Source organism: Labeo rohita, chromosome 9 (genome assembly GCF_022985175.1).
Source record: "Labeo rohita strain BAU-BD-2019 chromosome 9, IGBB_LRoh.1.0, whole genome shotgun sequence".
In the NCBI taxonomy this organism is placed as follows: domain Eukaryota; kingdom Metazoa; phylum Chordata; class Actinopteri; order Cypriniformes; family Cyprinidae; genus Labeo; species Labeo rohita.
The window spans coordinates 12,959,370-12,983,550 of record NC_066877.1 but is presented as its reverse complement, the minus strand read 5'-3'; the positions used below and the strand labels follow the sequence as shown (position 1 = coordinate 12,983,550).

Below are 24,181 nucleotides of genomic sequence, written 5' to 3'. Positions count from 1 at the left end.
ACTAGCCTTGCCGCGCCCCACTTATCATAACTCCGCGTCCCCCCCTAGGGGTCGCGCCCCCCAGTTTGGGAAGCACTGTCTTAACCAAACGCCCCCCAAGAACAGCTCAGCGCACACCTTTCAAAAATATTGCTTCCAGCAACCCCCCCATGCTCTCCGAACACCCCCTGGGGGGGCGGTGCTGCCTCCGTTGAGAAACACTAATTTAGATTAAAATAAAAGTCTGCCAAAGGCTTAAATGTAAATATAATTATCATTATTATACAAAAGAGAAGTGGGTGCGGTCGCATTCACCTTTACAGTAAAGTTCTGCAGGGTGAAATGCAGTAATTTCAATAGGGATCTAGGAATCAAATAATTTCTTGAAATATTTCTCCATGCAAAGTTTTTCCACGCACAGGGTTCGTACAAGCTGTTGTGAAAAGCGCAACAAATGAACCAAATCAATTGAGTCTTTTATGCTTGAATTTTGATCATTAATTTCAAACAATTCACTAGCAAAACCAGATCAAATTTTCGAATTTCAACATCGCTTCTAATGACTTTAAAAAGCATGTAGTGATGAGTGAAAAGTAGCTTTTTGAAAGTTTTTGAAACCATGAAACCATTGCGTTGCAAAATGATTCACTGTTTCGAAGCGCTCCAATTGGATTGCGTATCGCAAATCATTTGTTTCAGATCGGGACTTCAAATCGTGTACCGCGAATCATTTGATTTAGATCGGAACTTCACGTATCGCAAATCATTTGATTTAGATCGGAAAGGTATCGTGAATCATTTCACGAATTGAATGATTCAAATTGAATCATTCAAATCAAATGATAAGCAACGTAAGTCAAATGATTCGTGATCCGCGCTCCGAGTCCTAATCTGAAATGATGGTTCGCAAATCATTATTCAGATCGCTAGTCGTTTGATTTAGGTCAGAACTTTGGAGCGGGTTCATGAATCTTTTGCTTTAGATCAGAACTTTGGAGCACGGATCACAATTCTTTTGATTCAGATTGGGACTTTGGTGCAGATTCTTGACTCATTTGTTTCATATTAGGATTTTGGAGCGATTTCGTGAATTTTTCTTTTTTGGTATTTTTTTTTCTTAAACGGTAGAAACATCAAACTATTAAGACAGTACAGTTATAAAAACAAAACAAAGAAAAAAGGTAGTATACACAAACACAAATCCCTTAAGAAAATTAACCATGGTTTTACTATAATATTAATACTTTGCGTATGCATGCTTCACTTTATTTTGCCCTTTTTTTTTTTTTTTTTTTTTTTATCCGTATGTTTTTATTTATCAATTTCTCTTAAAAAAAAAAAAAAAAAAAATGAAAAAGACATGAGATCTCTGATTGAAGTCCTTGAAAAAAAAAAAAAAAGCAGTGCTTGAAAAGTCCCTGAAAGTCCTGCAGTTTCATTTTACATTATTTGTACGAACCCTGTTTACAAAATGTCTTTTCACATTGAGAGTTACAGCTGTTACCATGCTGGACTTGTTGTTTGATCAGACCACTAAAAGTTGAAGTGTTTTTACTCTAAATTGGATTAAAAATGTGAAATATATGTATATTTGAGGCGATAACTGGACTTAAAGGGACAGTTCATCCAAAAATAAAAATTCCCTCATGTCTTTCCAAACCTGTAAGGCCTTACAGATTTATCTTCGGAACACACATTAAGATACTTCTCAAGAAATCTGAGAGCTTTCTGACCCTGCATAGACAGCAACGCAACTGGCACGTTCAGGGCCCAGAAAGGTAGTTAGGACATCGATAAAATAATCCATGTGACATAAGTGGTTCACATGGTTTGTGCACTTTTTGTGCACAAAGAAAACAAAAATAACGACTTAATTTTTAAATTTGTGTTGAAATGAAATGTAAAACATTTTTTCCAGCTTTACAGTCCTGTAATTTTCCATACCTGTGGTTAATGGAGGTGATGAGGGATATGAGGGATATGGGTGCCCACAACATGCCTTATCTATGCCAAATTTTTATCTGGATGATTTACAATGCTGGTGAAAATAGTGGCCATTTTCACTAAAGACTTGACAAACACCTCTTGCGGCTATGTTTTATTAATAGCAAATGACGTCAATAGAAACTGTTTGGTTGAATCCTCAGCTTAAATGAAACTTTGTGGCTTCCCTTGTCTGTCCCACACAATCCAGGTCTGAAGGGAGTGCACGTACATGTCTGGTTTAAGAGTGCAGTAATGAATAAACCATGTATTATGGCTATACCACCAAAGTTTCCTTTCACGACAACTTCCATGTCAAGGATCTTTTAACCTCCAGCTTCCTTCATTCTGTCAGTGTGCTCTGGGCTGAAGGATGTCCTTCAGCACAACAACATCCTGATTTGCTCTGGGATGAAGGGTTTTTTTAACTACCACTCAGCTGTCTGTCTGTCAGCCTCTGAACACTGAGGGGAACTTCAAAGAGTCTGGGTGGTCTCTGATCTTGACCTGATGCGTGTCAGGTTTACACAAATCGGAGTTTGTTCACTCTCAAGGTGTCTGATTAGCAATTTGGTGACAAGTCAAAACTACACAGATTGTGTCTTTCAAAGAGACGTCCAGTCTGTTGATAGCTGATAGGTGCCAGTTAAAGTGCTTTTATTTAACTGTTCTGACAAGAGTTGGATCAGAGAGACAACATTAAACGTAATGTAATATATTTGTTGGTATGAATAGGTTAGTAGGCACATTATTATTATGAAATATTATTATTGTATTATTAATGGTGCTTTTTATTGTTCTTAGACTTCACAACTAGTACAATCCATCCTGTACTAACTAGTGCTTATTCTATTCTATTCTGTTCTATTCTATTTTGAGATCGTAAAATGTGTAAGATTTATGTGTTTGAAAAGTCTCAAATGCTCACCAAGGCTGCATTTATTACAGTATTACAATGCTGTTTTAGTGCCATGTTAAAAAAATACAAAAATCTAAGATTAAAGTTGTTATATTTTTGAAAAAAAAAGTCAAAATTACGAGAATAAAATATAAATATTTTGAGAATATAGTTGAAATTACAAGAATAAAGTCGTAGCAATACGAAAATATATTATCGAATTATTTTGAGAAAAGTTAACATTACGAGAATAAAGTCGAAATATTTTGAGAATAATGTCAAAATTATGAGAATAGTCTGAATATTTTGAGAAAAAAAGTCTAAATTACGAAAATAAAGTCGAAATGTCAAGTATGAAGTCGTAGCAATACGAGAATAAGGTCAAAGTATTTTAAGAAAAAAGTCAAAATTATGAAAATAAAGTCGTAGCTGTATGAGGAAAAAGGTCGAAATTATGAGAATAAAGTTGAAATATTTTGAGAATAAAAGTCGAAATTACAAAAATAAAGTTGAAATAACCAGAATAAAGTCAAAATATTTTGAAAAAAAGTCAAAATTTCGAGAATAAAGTCGTAGCTATATGGAAGTTTAAATATTTTGAGAATAAAGTAGATATCACCAGAATAAAGTTGAAATATTTTGAAAATAAAGTCGAAATAACCAGAAAAAGTCAAAATTACGAGAATAAAGTCGTAGCTATATGGAAGTTTAAATATTTTGAGAATAAAGTAGATATCACCAGAATAAAGTTGAAATATTTTGAAAATAAAGTCGAAATAACCAGAATAAAGTCAAAATATTTTGAGAATAAAGTTGAAATTACAAGAATAAAGTTGAAATATTTTGAAATCACTTGAAATCACCAGAATAAAGTTGAAATATTTTGAGAATAAAGTTTACAATTGAGAATGAAGTCGTGAATGAAGTTGACTTTATTCTCATAATTTTGACTTTATTCTCAAAATATTTTGCCTTTAAGTTAAAATCACCAGAATAAAATCATAGCAATATGACAATGAATTTAAAATTACAAGAATAAAGTCAAAATATTTTGAGAATAAAAGTCGGAATTACAAGAATAAAGTCGAAAGAACCATAAAGTTGAAATATTTTGAAAAAAAAGTTGTAGCTATATAGAATAAAGTCAAAATATTTTGAAATCACTTGAAATCACCAGAATAAAGTTGAAATATTTTGAGAATAAAGTTTAAAATTGAGAATAAAGTCGCAGCTATCTGAGAATAAGGTTGAAATTATGAAAATTATTCTCAAAATATTGTGACTTTAAGTTAAAATCACCAGAATAAAGTCATAGCAATATAAGAATAAATTCAAAATTACAAGAATAAAGTCAAAATATTTTGAGTATAAAAGTCCAAATTACAACAATGAAGTCAAAATAACCATAATAAAGTTGAAATATTTTGAGAAAAAGTCAAAATTTCAAGAATAAAGTCGTAGCAATACGAGAATAGTCAAAGTATTTTGAGAAAAAAAAGTCAAAATTACGAGAATAAAGTCAAAATGTTTTGAAAATAAAGTCAAGCCAGCCACCCATTAAGCAATAAGCTTTCGTGCTTTAAATGTAAAACAAAGTCTCAGCTTTCAGTTTCTGTCAGTTTCATAGCGAAATGCAAACGACATGTCTTACAATAATGTGTTTCGCACACTCTTTAATGTGGTGTGACAGCCATTACTCCAGCCGTCAGTGTCACGACTCTTCAGAAATTATTCTAGTATGCTGATTCAGCATGTCACCTTTGATCACATTAATGCATCCTCACTGAATTGAGTGTTAATTTCTACATTTTTTTTTTTTTTTTTTTTACTAATCCAAATCCCAACCTTTTGAACTGTAGTGTACATTAAGTTATATTAGTGGGCTCTTTGACTTGTGCATTAAGTACCCGCCCTGGTTTTAAAGGTATGCTGAGATATGTGTTCTGACAGGTTGTTTTGTCTCTAGGGAAACAGTGCTTCTTGGTCCTGCGTCACCAGCAGTTTACCGTGCAGGCCCTGCTCGCCGTGGGAGACCGTGCGAGCAAGCAGATGGTCAAGTTTGCAGCTAAGTGAGTATAGGCCACGTTTCCTGTCAAACAATGGTGGGAAAAGTGAAGTCCTGGCGGCTCATTCCGTTTCAACGTGTTAAGTGGCATCGATAAAGTTTCACTTAAGAACAAAAGCTCCCTTTTTGCAGTCGGATACAGCTTTCCCTCAACACCGTAATGGGTCATTCCCCTTAAAACAACAAACAGTAGATCAGAGAGACATGTCTACTTAAAAGTACGGTTTGAATGAATGGCTATGGGTTTGGGGTCAAGTAGAGGATTGTGGGGCAATAGGACAAACATTCACTCTCAAATACAAAACCGAAAGCTTGCATTCCATACCGTGCGCCATGTTAGGTGTGGTTTTGTTTCGCATTATCAATTCGGTGTGGATGTATGGAAATGTGTATTTTTGAGCATTTGCATGATTCATTCTGTTGCTTTCTCACATGAAATGTTTCATCAGATAGTAACTGTACGATAGACGAGGCTTGTTCACTTTGTTTTCCATTCTTTTTAAGAGGGTCAGAGGGTTTGTTGGTTTACTGTGTTAACATCCTCTGATTGCTCATGCAGCATTGAATGGTGGCTAAACTCTATTCACATTATCAGTCATGAATTAGGAAGGGTGTTGTGGTCTGGGGAGTTCCTTTATGCTGTTGATTTTGTTTTTCATTGCTTGCAGTTGAATGTAATTGTTCTTGACTCAAATGGTCCTGCTTGTTAGCTGCGCACTTTGTTGTTTCTTATCTAACTGAAGGATTTCACCTCAGCAGAAATCTTAAGCGAGCACTTCCCTACACTCACAGATCACTCAGATTATGCATTCTGCAGAGAAACTTCCTCTTGTTGTATGGTGTAAATGTTAGTGGAGTAACATAACAGTTAAGTTACAGAGTTTCAGTTAGAGGATGTTTAACACACCCAGCTTGTTCTACATAATCAAAAAATGAGCTATACCTATTCTACAGTTCCCGAATTACCTAAAATAATGATGTGGCATATTTTAAAATAATGCACACCTGTGTTAGCTGCATTACTCTAGGTAGTGCATTGCCCATGTCCACCTCAAAGCACACATTCCCTACAAATATGATTCAGTATTCAGGCTTTTTTTAAAAAATTGCAGGCATGAATATTTCAGGATGAAGATTAAAACCTGTTATAGAATAGTTCTTACTTGAAAATTTGATTGGGTGAGCTGTGTTGTAGTTTTTTATTTTTTTATATATATACACACAATTTTTATTTACTGGATCGTATATTAGTGTATAATCTTTGACAGAATATATATTTATGTATCTATCGTATGTTGTTTTTTTTATCATATTGGAATTGCTGTCATTTTTTAAAAGCAACAAACTCATGCATTACTGTGAGTTTTATTATAATTAACTCATGGTAAAATCACTGTAACATTCAGCCTCTCAGTTTGAATATCACAGGGTAAAGATGAAAATGTGTTTAAAAACTCATTATGAAATCCATATTTTGAATCTAAGATCTGTTTAGATGACCTGTTTAAATAAAAATGTGTTGTTTTATATGTTTTAAACAAGAATTTTTATATTGTTATATATTTTTTTTGGCAGAAATATTTTTTGATTATTTATTTATATTATTATTTATTATATAATTGTAATATATTTGTTTTATTATTTATAATATATTTATTAATATATCTGTGTTCAAAGAAAAAATACAGATTTTTATTTCAATTATTTATTGTTTCTGCAATTATTTATTGTTTTTGACAGATCTTGAAAAAAAGAGAAAAAAATACAAAATTTTTTATATTAGATTGTTTTATTTTATAATATTTGGCAGAAACAGTTGTTTGTTTCTGCATTTATTTATTAATTTATTTGTTTATTTATTTATTTTTGACAGATCATGAAAAAAAATCTGTTTAGATGACCTGTGTTCAAAGAAAAATGTGTTATATTTTATATATTTTAAACAATTGTTTATTGTTTCTGCAATTATTCATTTTTAATAAATAAATAAATAAATTAATTAATTTAGTTTTGACAGATCTTGAAACAATCTGTTTAGATGGCCTGTGTTCAAAGAAAAAAATCCCCTGAATTTTGAAGTTATATTTTCTATTATTTGGCAGAAATAATTGCTCATTGTTTCTGCATTTATTTATTTATTTATTTATTTATTTTGGCAAATCGTGAAAAAAATCGATTTGGATAACGTGTTAAAAAAAAAAAAAAAAAATAATAATAATTTTTACATTATATTGTCCATTATTTATTGTTTCTGCAATAATGTATTGTTTTTGACAGATCATGAAAAAATCTGTTTAGATAACCTGTGTTCAAAGGAAAAAAAAACAGAATTTTTATATTATGTTGTTATATTTTATATTATTTGGCAGAAACATTTATTTATTCTAAATATTAATTTAATGTTGCTGTTTTTTGTCATATTGCCATAGCCAGTTTTCAAAAAGCAATTACCAAAGCTACATAATAGTGAGTTTTACCATGTTTAAGGGTTAATTTCACATCCTTTTACCATGGTAGAGTCACAGTATAATTAAACCTCCCGCGGCAAAGACTTCAAAGATATTATATTTGAATATTTATATTTGATCTCATACGGATCCAAACTGAGCTATAAAGTCACTCACTGCCGATGTCCACAGTAATTTTACATGTTTGTTTACACCACTTCACACCCTGTTCATGTTCGTTCATAATAAGGTTATTAAGCAGTGCATAGGATAGATTCAGACCCTGATTAAAGTGTCTTGCCAGGTGTGCCTTGCCACCTCAAACCTCTACAGCGGCGTTATAGACGTTAGAGTGAGCACAGCTCCCCCTAGCTGATGGTCAGTGGGTCAGTGGATGTGCAGTCTTGATCACTGAAGCTTGTTGGAAATCAGCTGATGTGTAATAAAGCGTATGTGCACGATCAGAGGGCAGGTCAAACATGCTCCCTGTATAATCCTCTCTTTATATCCACCTCTCCCTTCAGGCCAGCATCCTTTTAATTCACAAGCACTAATGCAGAGCCCATCGTGGGCGGCTTAGTGTTCAGTAACCAGACTTAATCAGGACTTATGAAGAGCAGCGTCTGCATGGAGATTGTTAGAGAGGGCCGTGTGAGCAGAACTGATCCCAGAGCGATGTGGCCGCTCTCTGAGCAGCAGCTGGCAGGGACTGGCGCATCTCATTCTCTCTCTCTATGGTCTCTCATTACTCTTTTGTAATGACTGGAGCTGAAGGTTGCAATCTCAATTTGTGCCGTCTGTTTGTCAAGCAGACGGTTGGCCGTCATCTTAACGTTTGACCTTAGAGAGGCGACGTGGCTTAGTCTTGCCAATCTAATATTGTTTCACTAAAAGGAGTAGGTCATCCAACATGAAATTCTGTCATCAGTTACTCACCCTCATGTCGTTCCAAACCTAATTGGCTTTATTTATTTTTTTGACAAATGTGACCCTGGACCGCAAAACCAGTCATAAGGGTACATTTTTTGAAATTGAGATTTATACATCATCTGAAAGCTAAATAAATAAGTTTTCTGTTGATGTTCGGTTTGTTAGGATAGGACAAATTTTGGTTGAGATACAACTATTTGAAAACCTGGAATCTGAGGGTGCAAAAAAAATCTGAATATTGAGAAAATCTAATTTAAATTTGTCCAAATAAAGTTCCTAGTAATGCATATTACTAATCAAAAATGAAGTTTTTATATATTTACGGTAGGAAATTTACAAAATATCTCCATGGAACATGATCTTTAATTAATATCCTAATGATTTTAGTCGTAAAAGAAAAAACAATAGTTTTGGTCCCATACAATGTATTGTTGGCTATTGCTACAAATATACCCGTGCTACTTATGACTGGTTTTGTGGTCCACGGTCACATGTTCATCAAAAGTTACTAATTTTGTGTCCCACTGAAAACTGAGGTTAAGTAAATGACTGGTTTTTAAGTGAAGTTTTAGGTGAACTTTTCTCATTACTGCTGATAGTTTTGCAGCATTTTTGAAGGTGAGAATCCCATGACCTTTCAAATTTGTGACGAAAACGTTTAAAAAACACACTGGAGCGTAAGTGTTTCACCAGGGTGAAAGCAATGTGGTTTGTCTTCACAACAGCAATCTGTTTGTTTAAATTGTAAAAGCAGAACTGCATATGCCACGTGATAGAGGTCGTTTGAAACAAAGTTGAATTGCAAAGATACTGTTGCCTAACAATATAATCTCTTGAGTTTCCATGAAGTTGGTGTGCAGTTTCTGTTTCAAGTGTGCTATTCTGGAAGCTGTTAAAAAAAAAAACACCTAAATTTTGTTCTATAGTGAAACCGTTTTGCTTCAGATCATTATCACATTTTCAGTTGCAGTTTCTTTTCAGCTGGTGAAGCAAATCTGTTCACAAATATATTTTTGTGGTGTGACTAATTAATTTTAGAAGTATTTTGAGTACACCTCTGTTTTAAAAGTTTAGGGTCAGTAAGATGATATTATTATTTTTGAAGGGGTCATTGGATGCAAAATTCACTTTTACATGTTGTTTGAACATCAATGTGTGTTGGCAGTGTATGTACAAATCTACCCTATAACGATAAAAATCCATGCGGTGGTTTTTAATTAATTTGTAAAAATAATATCCCCTTTTTCAAATCGAGCCATTCTCAGAAGCCTGTGGTGCCAGAGGCCGCTCCCACGATAGTTGATTGACATGAGCGTCTTATCTCAGATTAGCTGTAACAGTCCAACCTCCATGTTTTGATGCCAGAGCAGGGATGTACGTTAGACAAGAATTGAGCGATTGAGGTGTTGTGTTGCTGGATGTAATAATGAACGTAGTGGTCGTCATTTACTCCCGACATCTGAGCTGCTGAAGACATTTGTTTGTGAAGGGAATGCACCTCTCGATCTACATATATCCGTCTATGTTCGCGCAAATCATTCGAGATCCACCTTGACCTACAGCAGAAGTGAGTATAAGGTTTTTTTTTATGAATCTTTGCAATCACCTGTCCTAATAACATGCTAGTAAGCAAGTTTTGCGGCTAAACGCACTAAATGTGGCTAAAGTTAATCTCTCAGAGCAGCAGAGAGAAGAGAGGGGAGGGGCGAGCAGAGCTCATTTGCATTTAAAGGAACAACCCCTCATGGGTTGATTTTTGCTGAGCTGATTTGGACAAGGTAAAAAGGGTGTTGTTTTAGAAAACCATTGAGAATTTTTAACCAAAGTATATTATAGACTTTTCATTAAGACCCTAAAGAATCATATCAACTTGTGGGAAATGGGCACCCGATGACCCCTTTAAAGAAATGAATACTTAGTAAGGGCACGTTAGGAATAGTTCACCCAGAAATGAAAATTGTCATTAACTAATCACCGTCATGTCATTCTAAACCCGTAAGATTTTCGTTCATCTTTGGAACACAAATTAAGATGTTTTTAATGACATCCAAAAGCTTTATGACCCTCCATAGACAGCAACACAACTACCATGTTCAAGGCCCATAAAGGTAGTAAGGACATCATTAAAATAATTCTTTGAGCACAAAAGTGCACAAATTACGGTTGAACCACTGATGTCAAATGGACTATTTTAACAATGTCCTTACCACATTGCGTTGCTGTCTGTGGAGGGTCAGAAAGCTCTCGGATTTTATCAAAAATATTTTAATTTGTGTTCTGAACGGAGGTCTTGGGCTCTATGTTTATTTTTCTTTTTAGGAGCACTTTAAGAATTTAGGAGCACAGTCAAAATTTTAGGAGCACCTTCTAATTAATAATCGTCTTCTAATTAATAATCACAAATTAGCCTTCTCATTACAAGGTGATTTTTTTTTTTTGACTCCTTAAAGTGAATTAAAGGGAATTACCTTTGTAATGGTGTTTTTCTAACTTTGTTAGATATCATCATTCATGTCAAATTTTAAAAAATCAAAATTTTATGAGCTTTTTAAAATTTCTAATTAAAACAACATAATTTGTACTGTAGAGGTTGCACAGAAGAACACAAAAGTGGCTTTTTCATATGTTTAATGAGGGTCAGAGGTGGCATACGTGCAATTAATTTAAAAAATCATGTTGAGATTTGTTTTAAATATAAATTTTGAATATAGAAATATTAAATTATTTAAATAACTGGAAAGATACTTTAAAAATGAAACTAAAACTGCCAGTAGGTGGCGGCAAGTCACTGATTTAATTACTGAATCATTCATTCATTTGATTCGTTCAAATCGCTGATTCATTCAGGAATAAAACAAGTGTCTTTATTAATGGGAAATTGAATCATTGACTCACTTTCATTCGTAAATGAAACACCGCTGTTGTGACTTTGTTTCACACTATTTTTGATGACGAAATGGAGCAAAATCAGGCAATAGTGTTATAGTCAGACAATGTAAGTCACTTAATGTTATTCTTTTTTAATTAACAGTTGTATTAAATCAATACCTTATTTACAAACTCCCTTAAAAATCATTAAAAGCTGTCACTCATCTAAGTTCATCGCAATCTCACGAAGTTCCATTGTAATCAACAAAGCTCTACACTGCACAATGAATCTCTTATTTACACTCTCTGTACACTTTGTTTATGAAAGGATTCATGAGATATCAGTGGAAACACTGGTGCTCCTAAATATTTTTTCGTAGTCGCAGTTGTTTTCAGTCGCAAATGCAACTGAAATGGCAGTAAAGACTTTCATATAGTTACTAAAAAATCTGTTTCAAATAAATGCTGTTGTTTGGAACTTTATATTCATCAAAGAATCCTGAAAGATGTATAACTGTTTTCACAAAAACAACCATTTTAATTATAGAAAACAATAAAAAATGTTTCTTTGGTACCAAATCAGCATATTATAATGATTTATGAATGAACTGAAACTGAAAGTCTCTAAAACATTATGTATTATGTTTATACAGGAATTTTGAAATGTATTTTTAAAATAATTTTTGGATTTTCAGGATGTCATGTCAACTGTCCAAATGCATTTTTTTCCCTCATCCTCATGCTGTGTTTTTCTGTTTACAGCCTCACGAAGGAGAGCATCATTGATGTGGAGGCTGTGGTGAAGAAGGTGGAGCAGAAGATCGAGAGCTGTTCCCAGCAGGATGTGGAGCTCCATGTGGAGAGGGTAGAGATCTGAGATTCATCTCTATTACTTGATTGAGAGAACATCTCTGAATGTTCTCTGTAAATATAGAAAGTTGAAACATTTCACAAAAGATATATATTTATCCTCGCAAGAAGACCGGTGGAATTTGTTTTGCCCTTAAATGTACTATAACCAATGAGTAGTACCAAGAACCTATTTACTGGTACAATTCACCTGTAGTAACATCGGTAATTCACACCAAAATAAATATGTGGCCATTATTTTCTGACCCTCATGTTGTTTTAAACCTGAATGAGTTTCATTCTTATATAAAGCACAAAAGGAGCAGTTTAGCAGAACGTTTACAGCTGATTTAGTTTATTCAGTGAAAGTGGAGGGAACCAGGGATGACTGAATTCACCATTCATTGTATGGAAAAGAGCAGCTTGTACATTCTGCTAAAAGACTTATTTTGTCTTGTATCTAATCGTAGCCTAAACTCTTGTTCCCTTTTCTGTGACTATCTCAGGTCTTTGTGATTAGCCAGTCTGAGGCCAGACTTCCCCTTCAGCTGGAAGATGCTGTCAGGCCAGAGGGAGAAGGAGACGAGGTGAGAAACTGAGGGGTGAGAAAGTTAAAATGTTGTGGGTGATGAGATTTAAATGGAATACCAATGAAAGCTAAAATGTTAAACAGATCCCTCAGTTTAGTGTTACGATAATCCACAGTTAAAGTTCTGTTAGACAAGATGAGTTGAGGGTGTTTTCTCTCTCTATTTTTTTGTTTTTTCAGTTAGGAATGGAATGCAAGCATACTGCACAGTATATACACTGAACTACCCCAAAAATTAAAATTGTCATCATTTATTACTTTGCACAGTATACACACTGCACACTACAGAAATGACTGTCAAGGGCTTCTGTCTCTGCCTGTCTTTCTTGACGTCAGACAGCTAATGGTGGTGCAGTGTTTATGTAGTAAGACAAAACCAGCTGCAGTTGCTGTCCAGGTGTTCTCTGCAGGGATTCCACAACGTCAGTCAGACAGAGCATCTGCCGCCTCATTACGCTTGTGTCTTATCGGACGGTTTGAGGATGAGCAGCCTGTTGATCAGTCTTTAGCTCCTACAGGCTTTATGAAGGAAACATAACTTTTAGTGCTCAGGGGTCTTGGGGCAAGAGAAACACCTTTATAATCTTGAAATATTTTTTGATCACCAAGGCTTCTTTTATTCAACCAAACATACAGTAAAAACAGTAATGTGAAATATTACAACATTTTAAAACAAGTTTTCTTTTTTTAATATATTTCAAAATGTCATTTATTCTTGCGATGACAAAGCTGAATTTTCAGCAGCCGTTAGTCAAGTCTTCAGTGTCACATGATCCTTCAGAAATCAGACTAATATGCTGATTTTGGTGATTGGGTGAAACATTATCGTTGTTGAAAACAGTTCTGCCACTTAATGATTTTGTAAAAACTGATACATTTTCTTCAGTATTCTTTGGTTAACAGAAAAAAAGAGAAGTCTTGCTGATGCCATACTTTAAACTTTTGAACTGTGGTGTAGTTGTCTGCAACTTCACCAGGTTTCTAGGTTTAAACTAGCTTATGTCAAGTTTTTTTTTTTTTTTTTTTTTTTTTTTTTTTACAAACAAAAGTAAAATACTGCATGAAGCAACTGGCAAAGTAAATGTTATTTTCATTGTATGGAAAAGAGCAGTGTAATGTTTTGTGCTCACAAGTTTTAATTTTGTATGAAATTTTGTAAAAGAATTGGCTCTGGTGTGTGACACTACCAGTCAAAAGTTTTTTTTTTAATGTTTTTAAAGAAGTCTTTTCTGCTCACTAAGCCTGCATTTATTTGATTCAAAGTACAGCACAAGCAGTACAATTTTGAAATATTTGTACTATTTAAAATAACTAAATAGTTATTTTAAACTAAATAGTCTATTTAAATATACTTTAAAATGTAATATATGATTATATATATATGATTTCAAAGCTGATTTTTTTAGTATAGTATTATTATTAATACTATGTTGAAAACAGCTGAATAGATTTTTTTCAGGTTTCTTTGATGAATAGAGAGTTCAGAAGAACAACATTTATATAAAATATAAATTTTTTGTAACATTATAAATGTCTTTATCATCACTTTTTATCCTTGCTAAATAAAAGTAATAATTTCTATAGTTATGCTGAAAAAAATTAGTTTTTATACTAGGTACCACCTCAGAAAATATTTGGCTCTCCAAGTACCACCATAGTGACCAACATTAATATACAGTAGCGTAGTAGGCCTAACTATTCAGCTGCAGCTTTACACAGTTAAAAAATAAAGCAGTTTTATTCCTAATAAGAATATTTATTGTTGCCAGCCACTTGAACATTGTAAATACGCAGTTTGAATATTACCACTGCACAGTGCTTGCAAACAGGTAAATAAAAAAAACTTTAATAATGATTCAATTCAAATGTGTCGTACCTAAAAGTTAAATAAAAACTGTACTGTACTTAAATGTAAAAAAAAAAAAAAAAAACTTTCCTCAAGTATTATTTTTTTTGTGTTTTAACATTAATTTATATTTAATTTAGTGATTCCTCTGTGTACCACTAGAGCGAGTGTGAGTACTCATACCACACTTTGAGAACCACTGGCATAGTGTATAATGTTATAAAAGCTTTTATTTCAAATAAATACTAATCTTTGGATCTCTTCATTCATCAAAGAATCCTGAACTAATGTTTCTTGAACAGCAAATCAGCATATTAGAATGACGTCTGAAAGATTATGTGACAGTGAAGACTGGAGTAATGATGCTGAAAATATAGCTCTGATCACAGGAATAAATTACATTTTAAAATATATTCAAATAGAAAGCAGTTATTTTAAATAGTAAAAAAATATTTCATAATATTGCTGTGTTTTGGATCAAATAAATGCAGGCTTGGTGGGCAGAAGAGACATTAAAAATCTCACTGTTCAAAAACTTTTGACTGGTAGTGTATGCCTGTATCATTTCCAGCTTGTAGCAAACTTTGTTTTTGTAAATGTACTTTTGCTGGCAGAAAAGAAAATATTAAGCCATGATAGAATGAAAAAAAAAAAAACATGTAGGTTTGGAATTACATGATTTTGGACCAATCGGATTTATCATGACCTTTTCTGTTTTTCTTTCAGGAGGGAAGAGCCACTGTCAATCAGGACACCAGACTGGACAACAGAGTTATCGATCTGAGGGTAAGCCTGTATCCATCTCTCGTTGATTTCATTTAAGATAAATTGTCTGTCCTGAAGGGTCAGGATTTGGTTGGTTATCACTCTCATATAGTCACATGACATTTATATCTCAGGTTATTGGCTCGGAACACTTCAGGTGTTTGGCCTGGCACAAGCCAAGTAAATGCCAATAATAGACCCTAGTCAGGTTAGATGCTCTATTGAATTTAACAGCAAACATTAACATTAAAGGGACAGTTCACCCAAAAAGAAAATCCTGTCATTAATTACTCACCCTCATGTTGTTCCAAACTTGTAAAACCTTTGTTTATCTTTAAAACACAGATTAAGATATTTAAAATGAAATCCGAGCGCTTTCTGACCCTGCATAGACAGCAATGCAAGGACAGCATTCAAGGCTTAGAAAGGTAGTAAGGACATCATTAAAATAGTCCATATGACATCAGTGGTTCAACCGTAACTTTATGAAGCTACAAGAATACTTGTGGATAAACAAAACAAAAATGAGCTTCAGTTCGGATGTGATTTCTAAATGGAATGCACAGCTTCAAGTCAGATGCACCATATAAAGTTAAAAACACCTGTTTGGAAGAATGGAAATGCTAACAGATAGCATTCTACTGTATAGACATCCTTGCTCTGTCCTCCCTGACTTCCTCAATATTGTGCTTCATGAAAAAAGTGGTAAGGTTCTGAAATAAAGGAGAATCCCAAATGAGTGTATTGTTCAGATTTATGAAACCGTGATGTGGTTTTGGTACTCAAGCGCTGCCATTGGCCGCTTGTGCTTTGTGTTAACATCTGTTTCTGAGACAATGTGTCTGTGTGAACAGACCTGGGCTGCCTTTCACACTTTCTTTTGAGTGAACACCAAAGCAATAAACAGTTTCCAGCAGCAGCAGGCTTAGCTTTGTCATAATGAAAGGCCTGCGTGTCACACACGCACACACCTTGCGTTTTTTTTTTCACACTCCAAATGAGATTGAAAGTTGGCAGCGCTGTAGGACTGCCACAGCGCACTGTGCTCTGAGAAAGCGGCTCATTTTTGAGAACTTCCAGAAAGTGAAGGCAGAAATCTGAGAGTGTGAGGCGGGGGAGTCAAACCACAGGACAACAGCTTTTTGCGCTTCTTCGGTTTTCACTGCTGCCTTGCGAGCACTAGAGTAATGCATGCAGGTCCTTTCTACACGCCCTCAGCGAGAGACGTGTGAGGACGCCAACTGAAACACGTGTGTTTACACACTCCGCTGATAACAGCTTTGCATATTAACTGTTCAACCACTCAGCTTCACAGACTAGTCACTTACTGTCCTTTTGTTCTGTAGATACTACATTAACTGCATTATTTTAAAGTCAAATTATTACACAGTAACTGTTATTTAAAAAAACATTTAATTTCTGCATGCTTCCCAATCATGTCCATAACCATAACCTTTTTTCCATGTTTATGTTAAGTCTAAACTTTTCTAGTTGTATTTAGCTATATTTTATCACTAGAAGTTTGCTGCTAGTGAGTGCAGTCTCTATTTAATGATTTTAACTCAATTTAAACCAAAGCTGTCTATCTAGACGTGTACGTTTCCAAAAGCAGCAAAGTTATGCTGCCATCTAAGATGTCCTTTTATAACTAAACACTAAAAAAAGTTTTGCAAAAAGGGTAATACCAGAATGCAGTGTGACAAGCAAATGAGAAAAATCTAGGGATGCACGATATTATCGGACTGATATCGGAATCGGCCGATAATGACTTCAAATGTAAATATCGGCATCGGCCCGATATGAAAAATTATGCCGATATGTCTTGCCGATAAGATGAATATGTTAACTCACATGTGCTAAGGGTGTGCTAGCGATTAGATCATGTCAGCAGTGTAGCTCATTCTTGAAGCAAAGTTTTGACTGAATGAGGTGTAGATTCACTGTTTTGTATCGCTGCATTTAAACTGAGAACGCACATACAGAATGATGCGTAGCAATAGCACGTGCAGTGGCAGCAGTGGCTATAGGAGAAAGCGCTGTTGTTCCATTTGGGATCATTTACTGTTGCCTGTTTCATATCTAGTCACTAGATCGCTAAATATACATTTTAAATGGTTTTATGGTGCTCTTTGTTGTATTTTGAAACCCAATGGCTATGTTTGCACATGATGTGCATTTAAAATAAAAAGTAATTACTGCGCGTGGTCAGTGAATTCTCTTTCTCCGGCGGTGCAACGGCAAAACACACTGTTGCTCATATGAAACATTTTTCGTGAATATTATGACACAAGTGAGATACAAAGCATTCTTTATAAGTTATATAATTGGTTAGCAGGCAAATGTTAGTAGCGACCATGCTTTTGGATTCATGCCGTTCGGGCCTATTAAAGCCATAAGAGGCTATGTGTCCTGTTTTCCCTGTTGGTCACGAATTGCCACAAAATTAATAATATTTATAGTTTCTTTTCACAAATCATCACCGTCTTACCCTTTAATTTCGCAGGTTTATTTTCTTGTCATTTACTTTTAATCCATGTTGTCGTATCTTTTATGGTGGTAAACTGCGGGAAATAAAAGATATCGTGGCAATAAATGAAGAATTCGTTAATACGACTTTTTAATTTGTTGCCTTATTTTACAAATTAATCGTAGGAACGAATTAACAAGTTGTAGGAAATAATTATGTCCTGTTCGTGTCCTGCAGCCCTGTCAAAGCGCAGGGCACGGTATAAAATTATTAGAAATTATAATTAAACATAACTTAGGTGACTACATTTCTATTACTTACTTTCCATGTTGAATGCCTTTGTATTGCAGGGCTCTAGACTGATCAAAACTGTCACATTTTGGAATTTTTTAAATGTGCAAGTTAAAATTTGACGTGGTTGCATTTGTGCGAGTGCCTGATCTGCAGTGCTGAAGCGTCTGCTCCTTACAGCGAGAGTTACAGAGTTACAAAGCCATTGCATATTCAGGATTTCACTGATCACGCGAAGAGTAGTTTTCGTTGTGAGCGATTCGGGTGTAGAGCCTGGTTTGTATTTGTAGTGTCAGCACGAGCAAGGTGGTGACGGCAAAAATGATGTGACTATTCTGGAAACGATGGCGGACGGAGGATGTTAAACCAGAGAAGGTAAACATGTTGGTATTCTTATGCAAAAAAAAAAACAAAACAAAAAAAAAAACTGTGTACTGTTTTGCCAGTTGGTCACGAATTGCGACATAACTTAATAATATTTTTATTTTCCCAAATCCTCGCCGTCTCACCCTTTAATTTCTTAGGTTTATTTTTTTGTCATTCACTTTTAATCCATGTTTTCCTATCTCTTACTGTGATAAAGTGGGAAATAAAATATTTAGTGGAAATAAATTAACAATTCGTTAATACTACATATTAATTCGTTCCCTTATTTTACAAATTAATAAATTAATAAATCGTAGGAACGAATTAAGAAGTTGTAGCAATGAATTATGTCCTGTTCATGTCCCGCAAAGCACCCTCACAGTCACCCAGGGGTGCGTTTCCCAAAACCAACTATGGTTGCAAGTTCCGTCGTTACCAATAGAGTTCAGTGGACCTAACCACCATAGTTAGCTAACCATGCTTTTGGGAAACGCACCCCAGTTTAGTTCTACTTTTCTGTTTTCGTTTTGAAATGTTGTATTCAGATTGTCAATTCGAAAGTGAAAGCATCCGAAGTTCGGCTTATAACATAGCAAAAGTGAACTTAATTCACAAAATTCAGATCATAAATAATGCTAGCCTACTGATGAAAAAGAAGGGATTGAATGTAAACCACTCATTACTATTTATTTAATCCTAACAAATAAGTTATTGTTAAAAACTAACTTTCCAAACAAAATGATTTATATCGGTATCGGTATCGGCCAAAATGAGATGAAAAAATATCGGCATATCGGATATCGGAAAAAATCCAATATCGTGCATCTCTAGAAAAATCTGTAGTAAATATATACTACCGTTTAAAAATTTGGGTCAGTAAGTTTGCTTAGTACTTTTATTCAGCAAGGGGGCTGACAAAAAATGACAATAAAGGAAAAAAAAAAAAAGATTTTCTTTTACATTTTGGAATCACATTTCCAAAAAGTCTCAGGGTTTAAATAAAAAATATTAAGCAGCACAGTTGTTTTCAACATTGCATCAAGTCAGCATATTAGAATAATTTCTGAAGGATCGTGTGACACTGAAGACTGAATTAATGGCCGCTGAAAATTCAGTGTTGCATCGCAGGAATAAATTATATTTTAAAATCTATATTTTTTAACTGAAAAGTTATTTTAAATTGTAACAATTTGTCACTATATTACTGTTTTTTTTTTATCTGATGAATCTGTTTTTTTACTGATTTTTTTTATTTTTGATCACATAAATGCAGCCTTAATGAAAAATCTTACTGACCCCAAACTTACTGTGTACTTATTTTTCAGTACCGAAAACTGATAATAGTCATAATAGTTGTAATTAATAATGACCTGTTTTACCCATTATCTATGTTTAGATAGATAAAATATCCATTTGGGTAGTAACTGATTACATGCAATCTGGATTACCAAATTAGATTAAAAATTAAGTATTTAAGTACTACTAATTAGGTCTAATTTAGTGCCGGGCAGCAATTAATCACATCCAAACTAAAAGTTTGTGTACATAATATATCTGTGTGTACTGTGTATATTTATCATATAATATATATATGTATGTATATATATGTATATATATATATATGTATATATATATATATATATATATATATATATATGCACACACACTATATTGCCAAAAGTATTCCCTTACCCATCCAAATAATCAGAATCAGGTGTTCCAATCACTTCCATGGCCACAGGTGTATAAAATCAAGCACCTAGGCATGCAGACTGTTTTTACAAATATTTGTGAAAGAATGGGTCGCTCTCAGGAGCTCAGTGAATTTCAGCGTGGAACTGTGATAAGATGCCACCTGTGCAACAAGTCCAGTCGTGAAATTTCCTCGCTCCTAAATATTCCACAGTCAACTGTCAGCTGTATTATAAGAACGTGGAAGCGTTTAGGAACGACAGCAACTCAGCCACGAAGTGGTAGGCCATGTAAACTGACGGAGCGGGATCAGCGGATGCTGAGGCACATAGTGCGAAGAGGTCGCCAACTTTCTGCAGAGTCAATCGCGAAACACCTCCAAACTTCATGTGGCCTTCAGATTAGCTCAAGAACAGTGCGCAGAGAGCTTCATGGAATGGGTTTCAATGGCCGAGCAGCTGCATCCAAACTATACATCACCAAGTGCAATGCAAAGCGTTGGATGCAGTAAAGCACACCGCCACTGGACTCTAGAGCAGTGGAGACGCATTCTCTGGAGTGACGAATCGCGCTTCTCCATCTGGCAATCTGATGGACGAGTCTGGGTTTGGCGGTTGCCAGGAGAACGGTACTTGTCTGGCACATTGTGCCAAGTGTAAAGTTTGGTGGAGGGGGGAATATGGTGTGGGGTTGTTTTTCAGGAGCTGGGCTTGGCCCCTTAGTTCCATTGAAAGGAACTCTGAATGCTTCAGCATACCAAGACATTTAGGACAATTCCATGCTCCCAACTTTGTGGGAACAGTTTGGAGCTGGCCCCTTCCTCTTCCAACGTGACTGTGCACCAGTGCACAAAGCAAGGTCCATAAAGACATGGATGACAGAGTCTGGTGTGGATGAACTTGACTGGCCCACACAGAGTCCTGACCTCAACCTGATAGAACACCTTTGGGTTGAATTAGAGCGGAGACTGAGAGCCAGGCCTTCTCGTCCAACATCAGTGTGTGACCTCACAAATGCGCTTCTGGAAGAATGGTCAAAAATTCCCATAAATGCACTCCTAAACTTTGTGGACAGCCTTCCCAGAAGAGATGAAGCTGTTATAGCTGCAAAGGGTGGACCGATGTCATATTGAACCCTATGGATTAGGAATGGGGTGTCACTTAAGTTCATTTGCGAGTCAAGGCAGGTGAGCGAATACTTTTGGCAATATAGTGTGTGTGTGTGTGTATATATAGATATATAATAAATATATATATATATAATAAATATTTTAAAAAAATATATATGTGGGTGTCTTTTATATATACATAATAACTATATACAGTACACACATATATAAACAAAAACTTTTATTTTGGATGTGATTAATCACAGTTAATCGTTGCACAGCACTAATTAAATTACATTTTAAAATACTCTGAATCAGACTACAGACAGTTACTTTTTATTGATTACATGATTACACATATTATTTTACCCTTTATCTGTGTGCAGAGTTGGGTAGTAACTACTTGCATGTAATCTGGGTTACCAAATCAGATAATAAAAATTAAGTACTTAAGTACTACTAATTAGATTAAATTACATTTTAAAATACTCTGAATCAGACTACAGTTTTTTTATTGATTACATGATTACATATAATTTACACAATAGTTGTAAACTGGCAGTAAACAAATAGAATATTTGATTTTTTTTTAATAAGCGTTTAACTTAATTGATTGAGCCTTATTTTAGTTTTAAAGTTTTATGATTTGATTAACTGTCAGCCTTTCGAACCTTGGAGTTCCATCCTAAACCCCAGTTTGGGAAAACTTGATAATGTAATGTTTAATGCACTCCATGTTTAAATAAAAACAAATGGAATATGTTTTCTTACTCTGTATTCAAGATTATCCTATTTAAATCAATGTGATAAACAAGTTAGTTTAAAAGTAATCTAAAAGTAGTCTGTTATATTACCTAAAATGTGTAATGTAATGGATTATGTTACTAATTACGATTTCTGTCATGTAATTTGGAATCAGTAAAGGACTACAATTTGTTAGTTATCTTCCTAGCTTTATGTCTGCTTTGTATTTTTAGTATTTCCTAAGTTAAGTCCAAACCAAAGTCAGTTCACTCGGTAGCTATCTTGATTAACACTCTTTTACAGTAAGTACAGCTCTTATCTGCTTGAAGACCAGAAAGTCTAAAACTGTTTTTGAATATTAGATGTAAAAGCAGCAATAAAATCTGACATAAATTAAGCCTCTTCATCTCAAATCAGGCAAAACCGCTGTTTTGATATCAGTCCTGTTCACGCACATACGTGTTATAGATCTGCAGAGTTGCTGTTTATCAAATGAGTCATATTTCAGTAGAATAATGAAAGGTGGCTGCCTATATAGGAAGTACACTAGAAAGCTCACTAGGTTTTGAAATAGCATAATTGTTATTTACAAGTCTAAAATCCCTCTTAAGAAGTTTAAGAGGTTTATAATGAGGTTATAAAACTACAAACATGGAACCAGAGCAGATCTAATTATCTTAAATCTCCACAGAACTCTTAATGTTGTTCTATCACAATGAATTCATGTCTGCAAAAGTGAGTCTGTCCTATACAAATAAACAAGATCCTTGAAATATTGATATAGAAGCTGATTGTTTCTCTAGGATTTATGCTAGCTCTTTGTAAGCCATGAAGAAAGAGGAAACGTGCCCCGTATCACGGGTCATCAGGGAGTCATCTGATTCATGGGAAATTCAGGCTGAGAAAGCTTTTTTGTTCAAGACCAGAGGATTCAGAAGGTTTGATTGTTGCGGAAGATTGATTTTGCAAGTACTCTGTCCCTTTGGTCCTGTGAAGAGGACCTAATTTATTTGTATCTCTGACAAAAATGACCGGAATATATTTCGTTGCCAGAGAGATTTTATTAGAACATAATAAAAAGAGGTCTTTTGAGATCTAGCATTATGTTTTCTCCAGAACCTCAACAGAGGTACTTAAAAAAACCTTCACAGTGGAAAATGAAAAGTAGAGGTTTCGAAGTGTTACACTGCATGGAAACAGAAGTGTTGACACGCTGGCACACCAAAAAAAAACAGGTTACATAACTTGTTTACTAACCCATGCATCTTCCCTCACAGACCACAACCAGCCAGGCCATCTTCAGGCTGCAGTCTGGTGTATGTCAGCTCTTCAGAGACACGCTTATCAACAAGGGCTTCGTGGAGATCCAGACCCCCAAAATCATCTCTGGTACGGCCATCTCCAAGTGCACTTCAACTCTCCTTTTGTTCACATATCTCTCTGCATACCTTTGGAGAACTGTCAAAGGAATAGTCCACTAGTTATTTACTTATATATCAAAACTCAAAGTTGTTTTGTTTTCAGTGAAAAACAACAAGCACAAATAATAGCACAATATAAGTAGTCCATACAACTGTATTACAAGCATGTGAGGAACCGAGAGAAATGTAGCTGTTATCAGCAAGTTTGATCTTTCTTATGAGCCGCTGTGCAATTCATTTACAAATTGGTTCTCACAGAATTTACTGGTTGTCATCATGATCTGTTTTCATTGTCTTAGCAACATTGTATCCACCTCTGAAACATTTCCACTGATATAAAGGCAGGGCTAAATATCAGTTTTGTAGGAGTATGCCACATTATGGCTGTTAAATGTCTTTTGTATGTCACAGTTCATCTGTGAATGTTTCTTTTTTTTCTAAATAATTAAAATATCTTAACTTAATCTTCAGGTGAAACGGCAGACTTCTCCAATCAGGCGGTTTAAACCCCCTCCTTTCTTAAAGTTGACTGTGAACTCATAATTGGTAGTCTGTAATCCGATAATCCATTTCATTTGGAGGTTCACTGCAGTTCAAAAAGATTTTTTAATGTTTTTTTTTTTGTTTTTTTTTTAAAGAAGTCTCGTCAAAGTTGCATTGATTTGATCAAAAATGCAGAAAAAAATCTAAAATATTTTTGCAATTTAAAATAACAGTTTTAATTTTAATATACTTTAAAATACAGTTTATTTCTGTGATCAAATCTGAATTTTCAACATCATTACTCCAGTCTTCAGTGTCACGTGAACCTTCAGAAATCATTCTGATATGCTAATTTATTATCAATGTTGGAAACAGCTGTGCTGCATAATA

The 24,181-nt window shown here is 34.5% G+C and overlaps 1 protein-coding gene across 1 annotated transcript in view; it reads left to right on the top strand.

Moving 5' to 3' along the window:
• The window catches only part of dars1 (aspartyl-tRNA synthetase 1), a 49,647-nt gene that overhangs the window by 14,289 nt on the left and 11,177 nt on the right, over positions 1-24,181 (top strand). Inside the window, exons 6-10 of the mRNA XM_051119370.1 lie at positions 4,827-4,929; positions 11,933-12,035; positions 12,526-12,606; positions 15,181-15,240; positions 23,165-23,276. Of these exons, the coding sequence (XP_050975327.1) occupies positions 4,827-4,929; positions 11,933-12,035; positions 12,526-12,606; positions 15,181-15,240; positions 23,165-23,276 (459 nt within the window). The remainder of the gene's footprint in view (positions 1-4,826; positions 4,930-11,932; positions 12,036-12,525; positions 12,607-15,180; positions 15,241-23,164; positions 23,277-24,181) is intronic.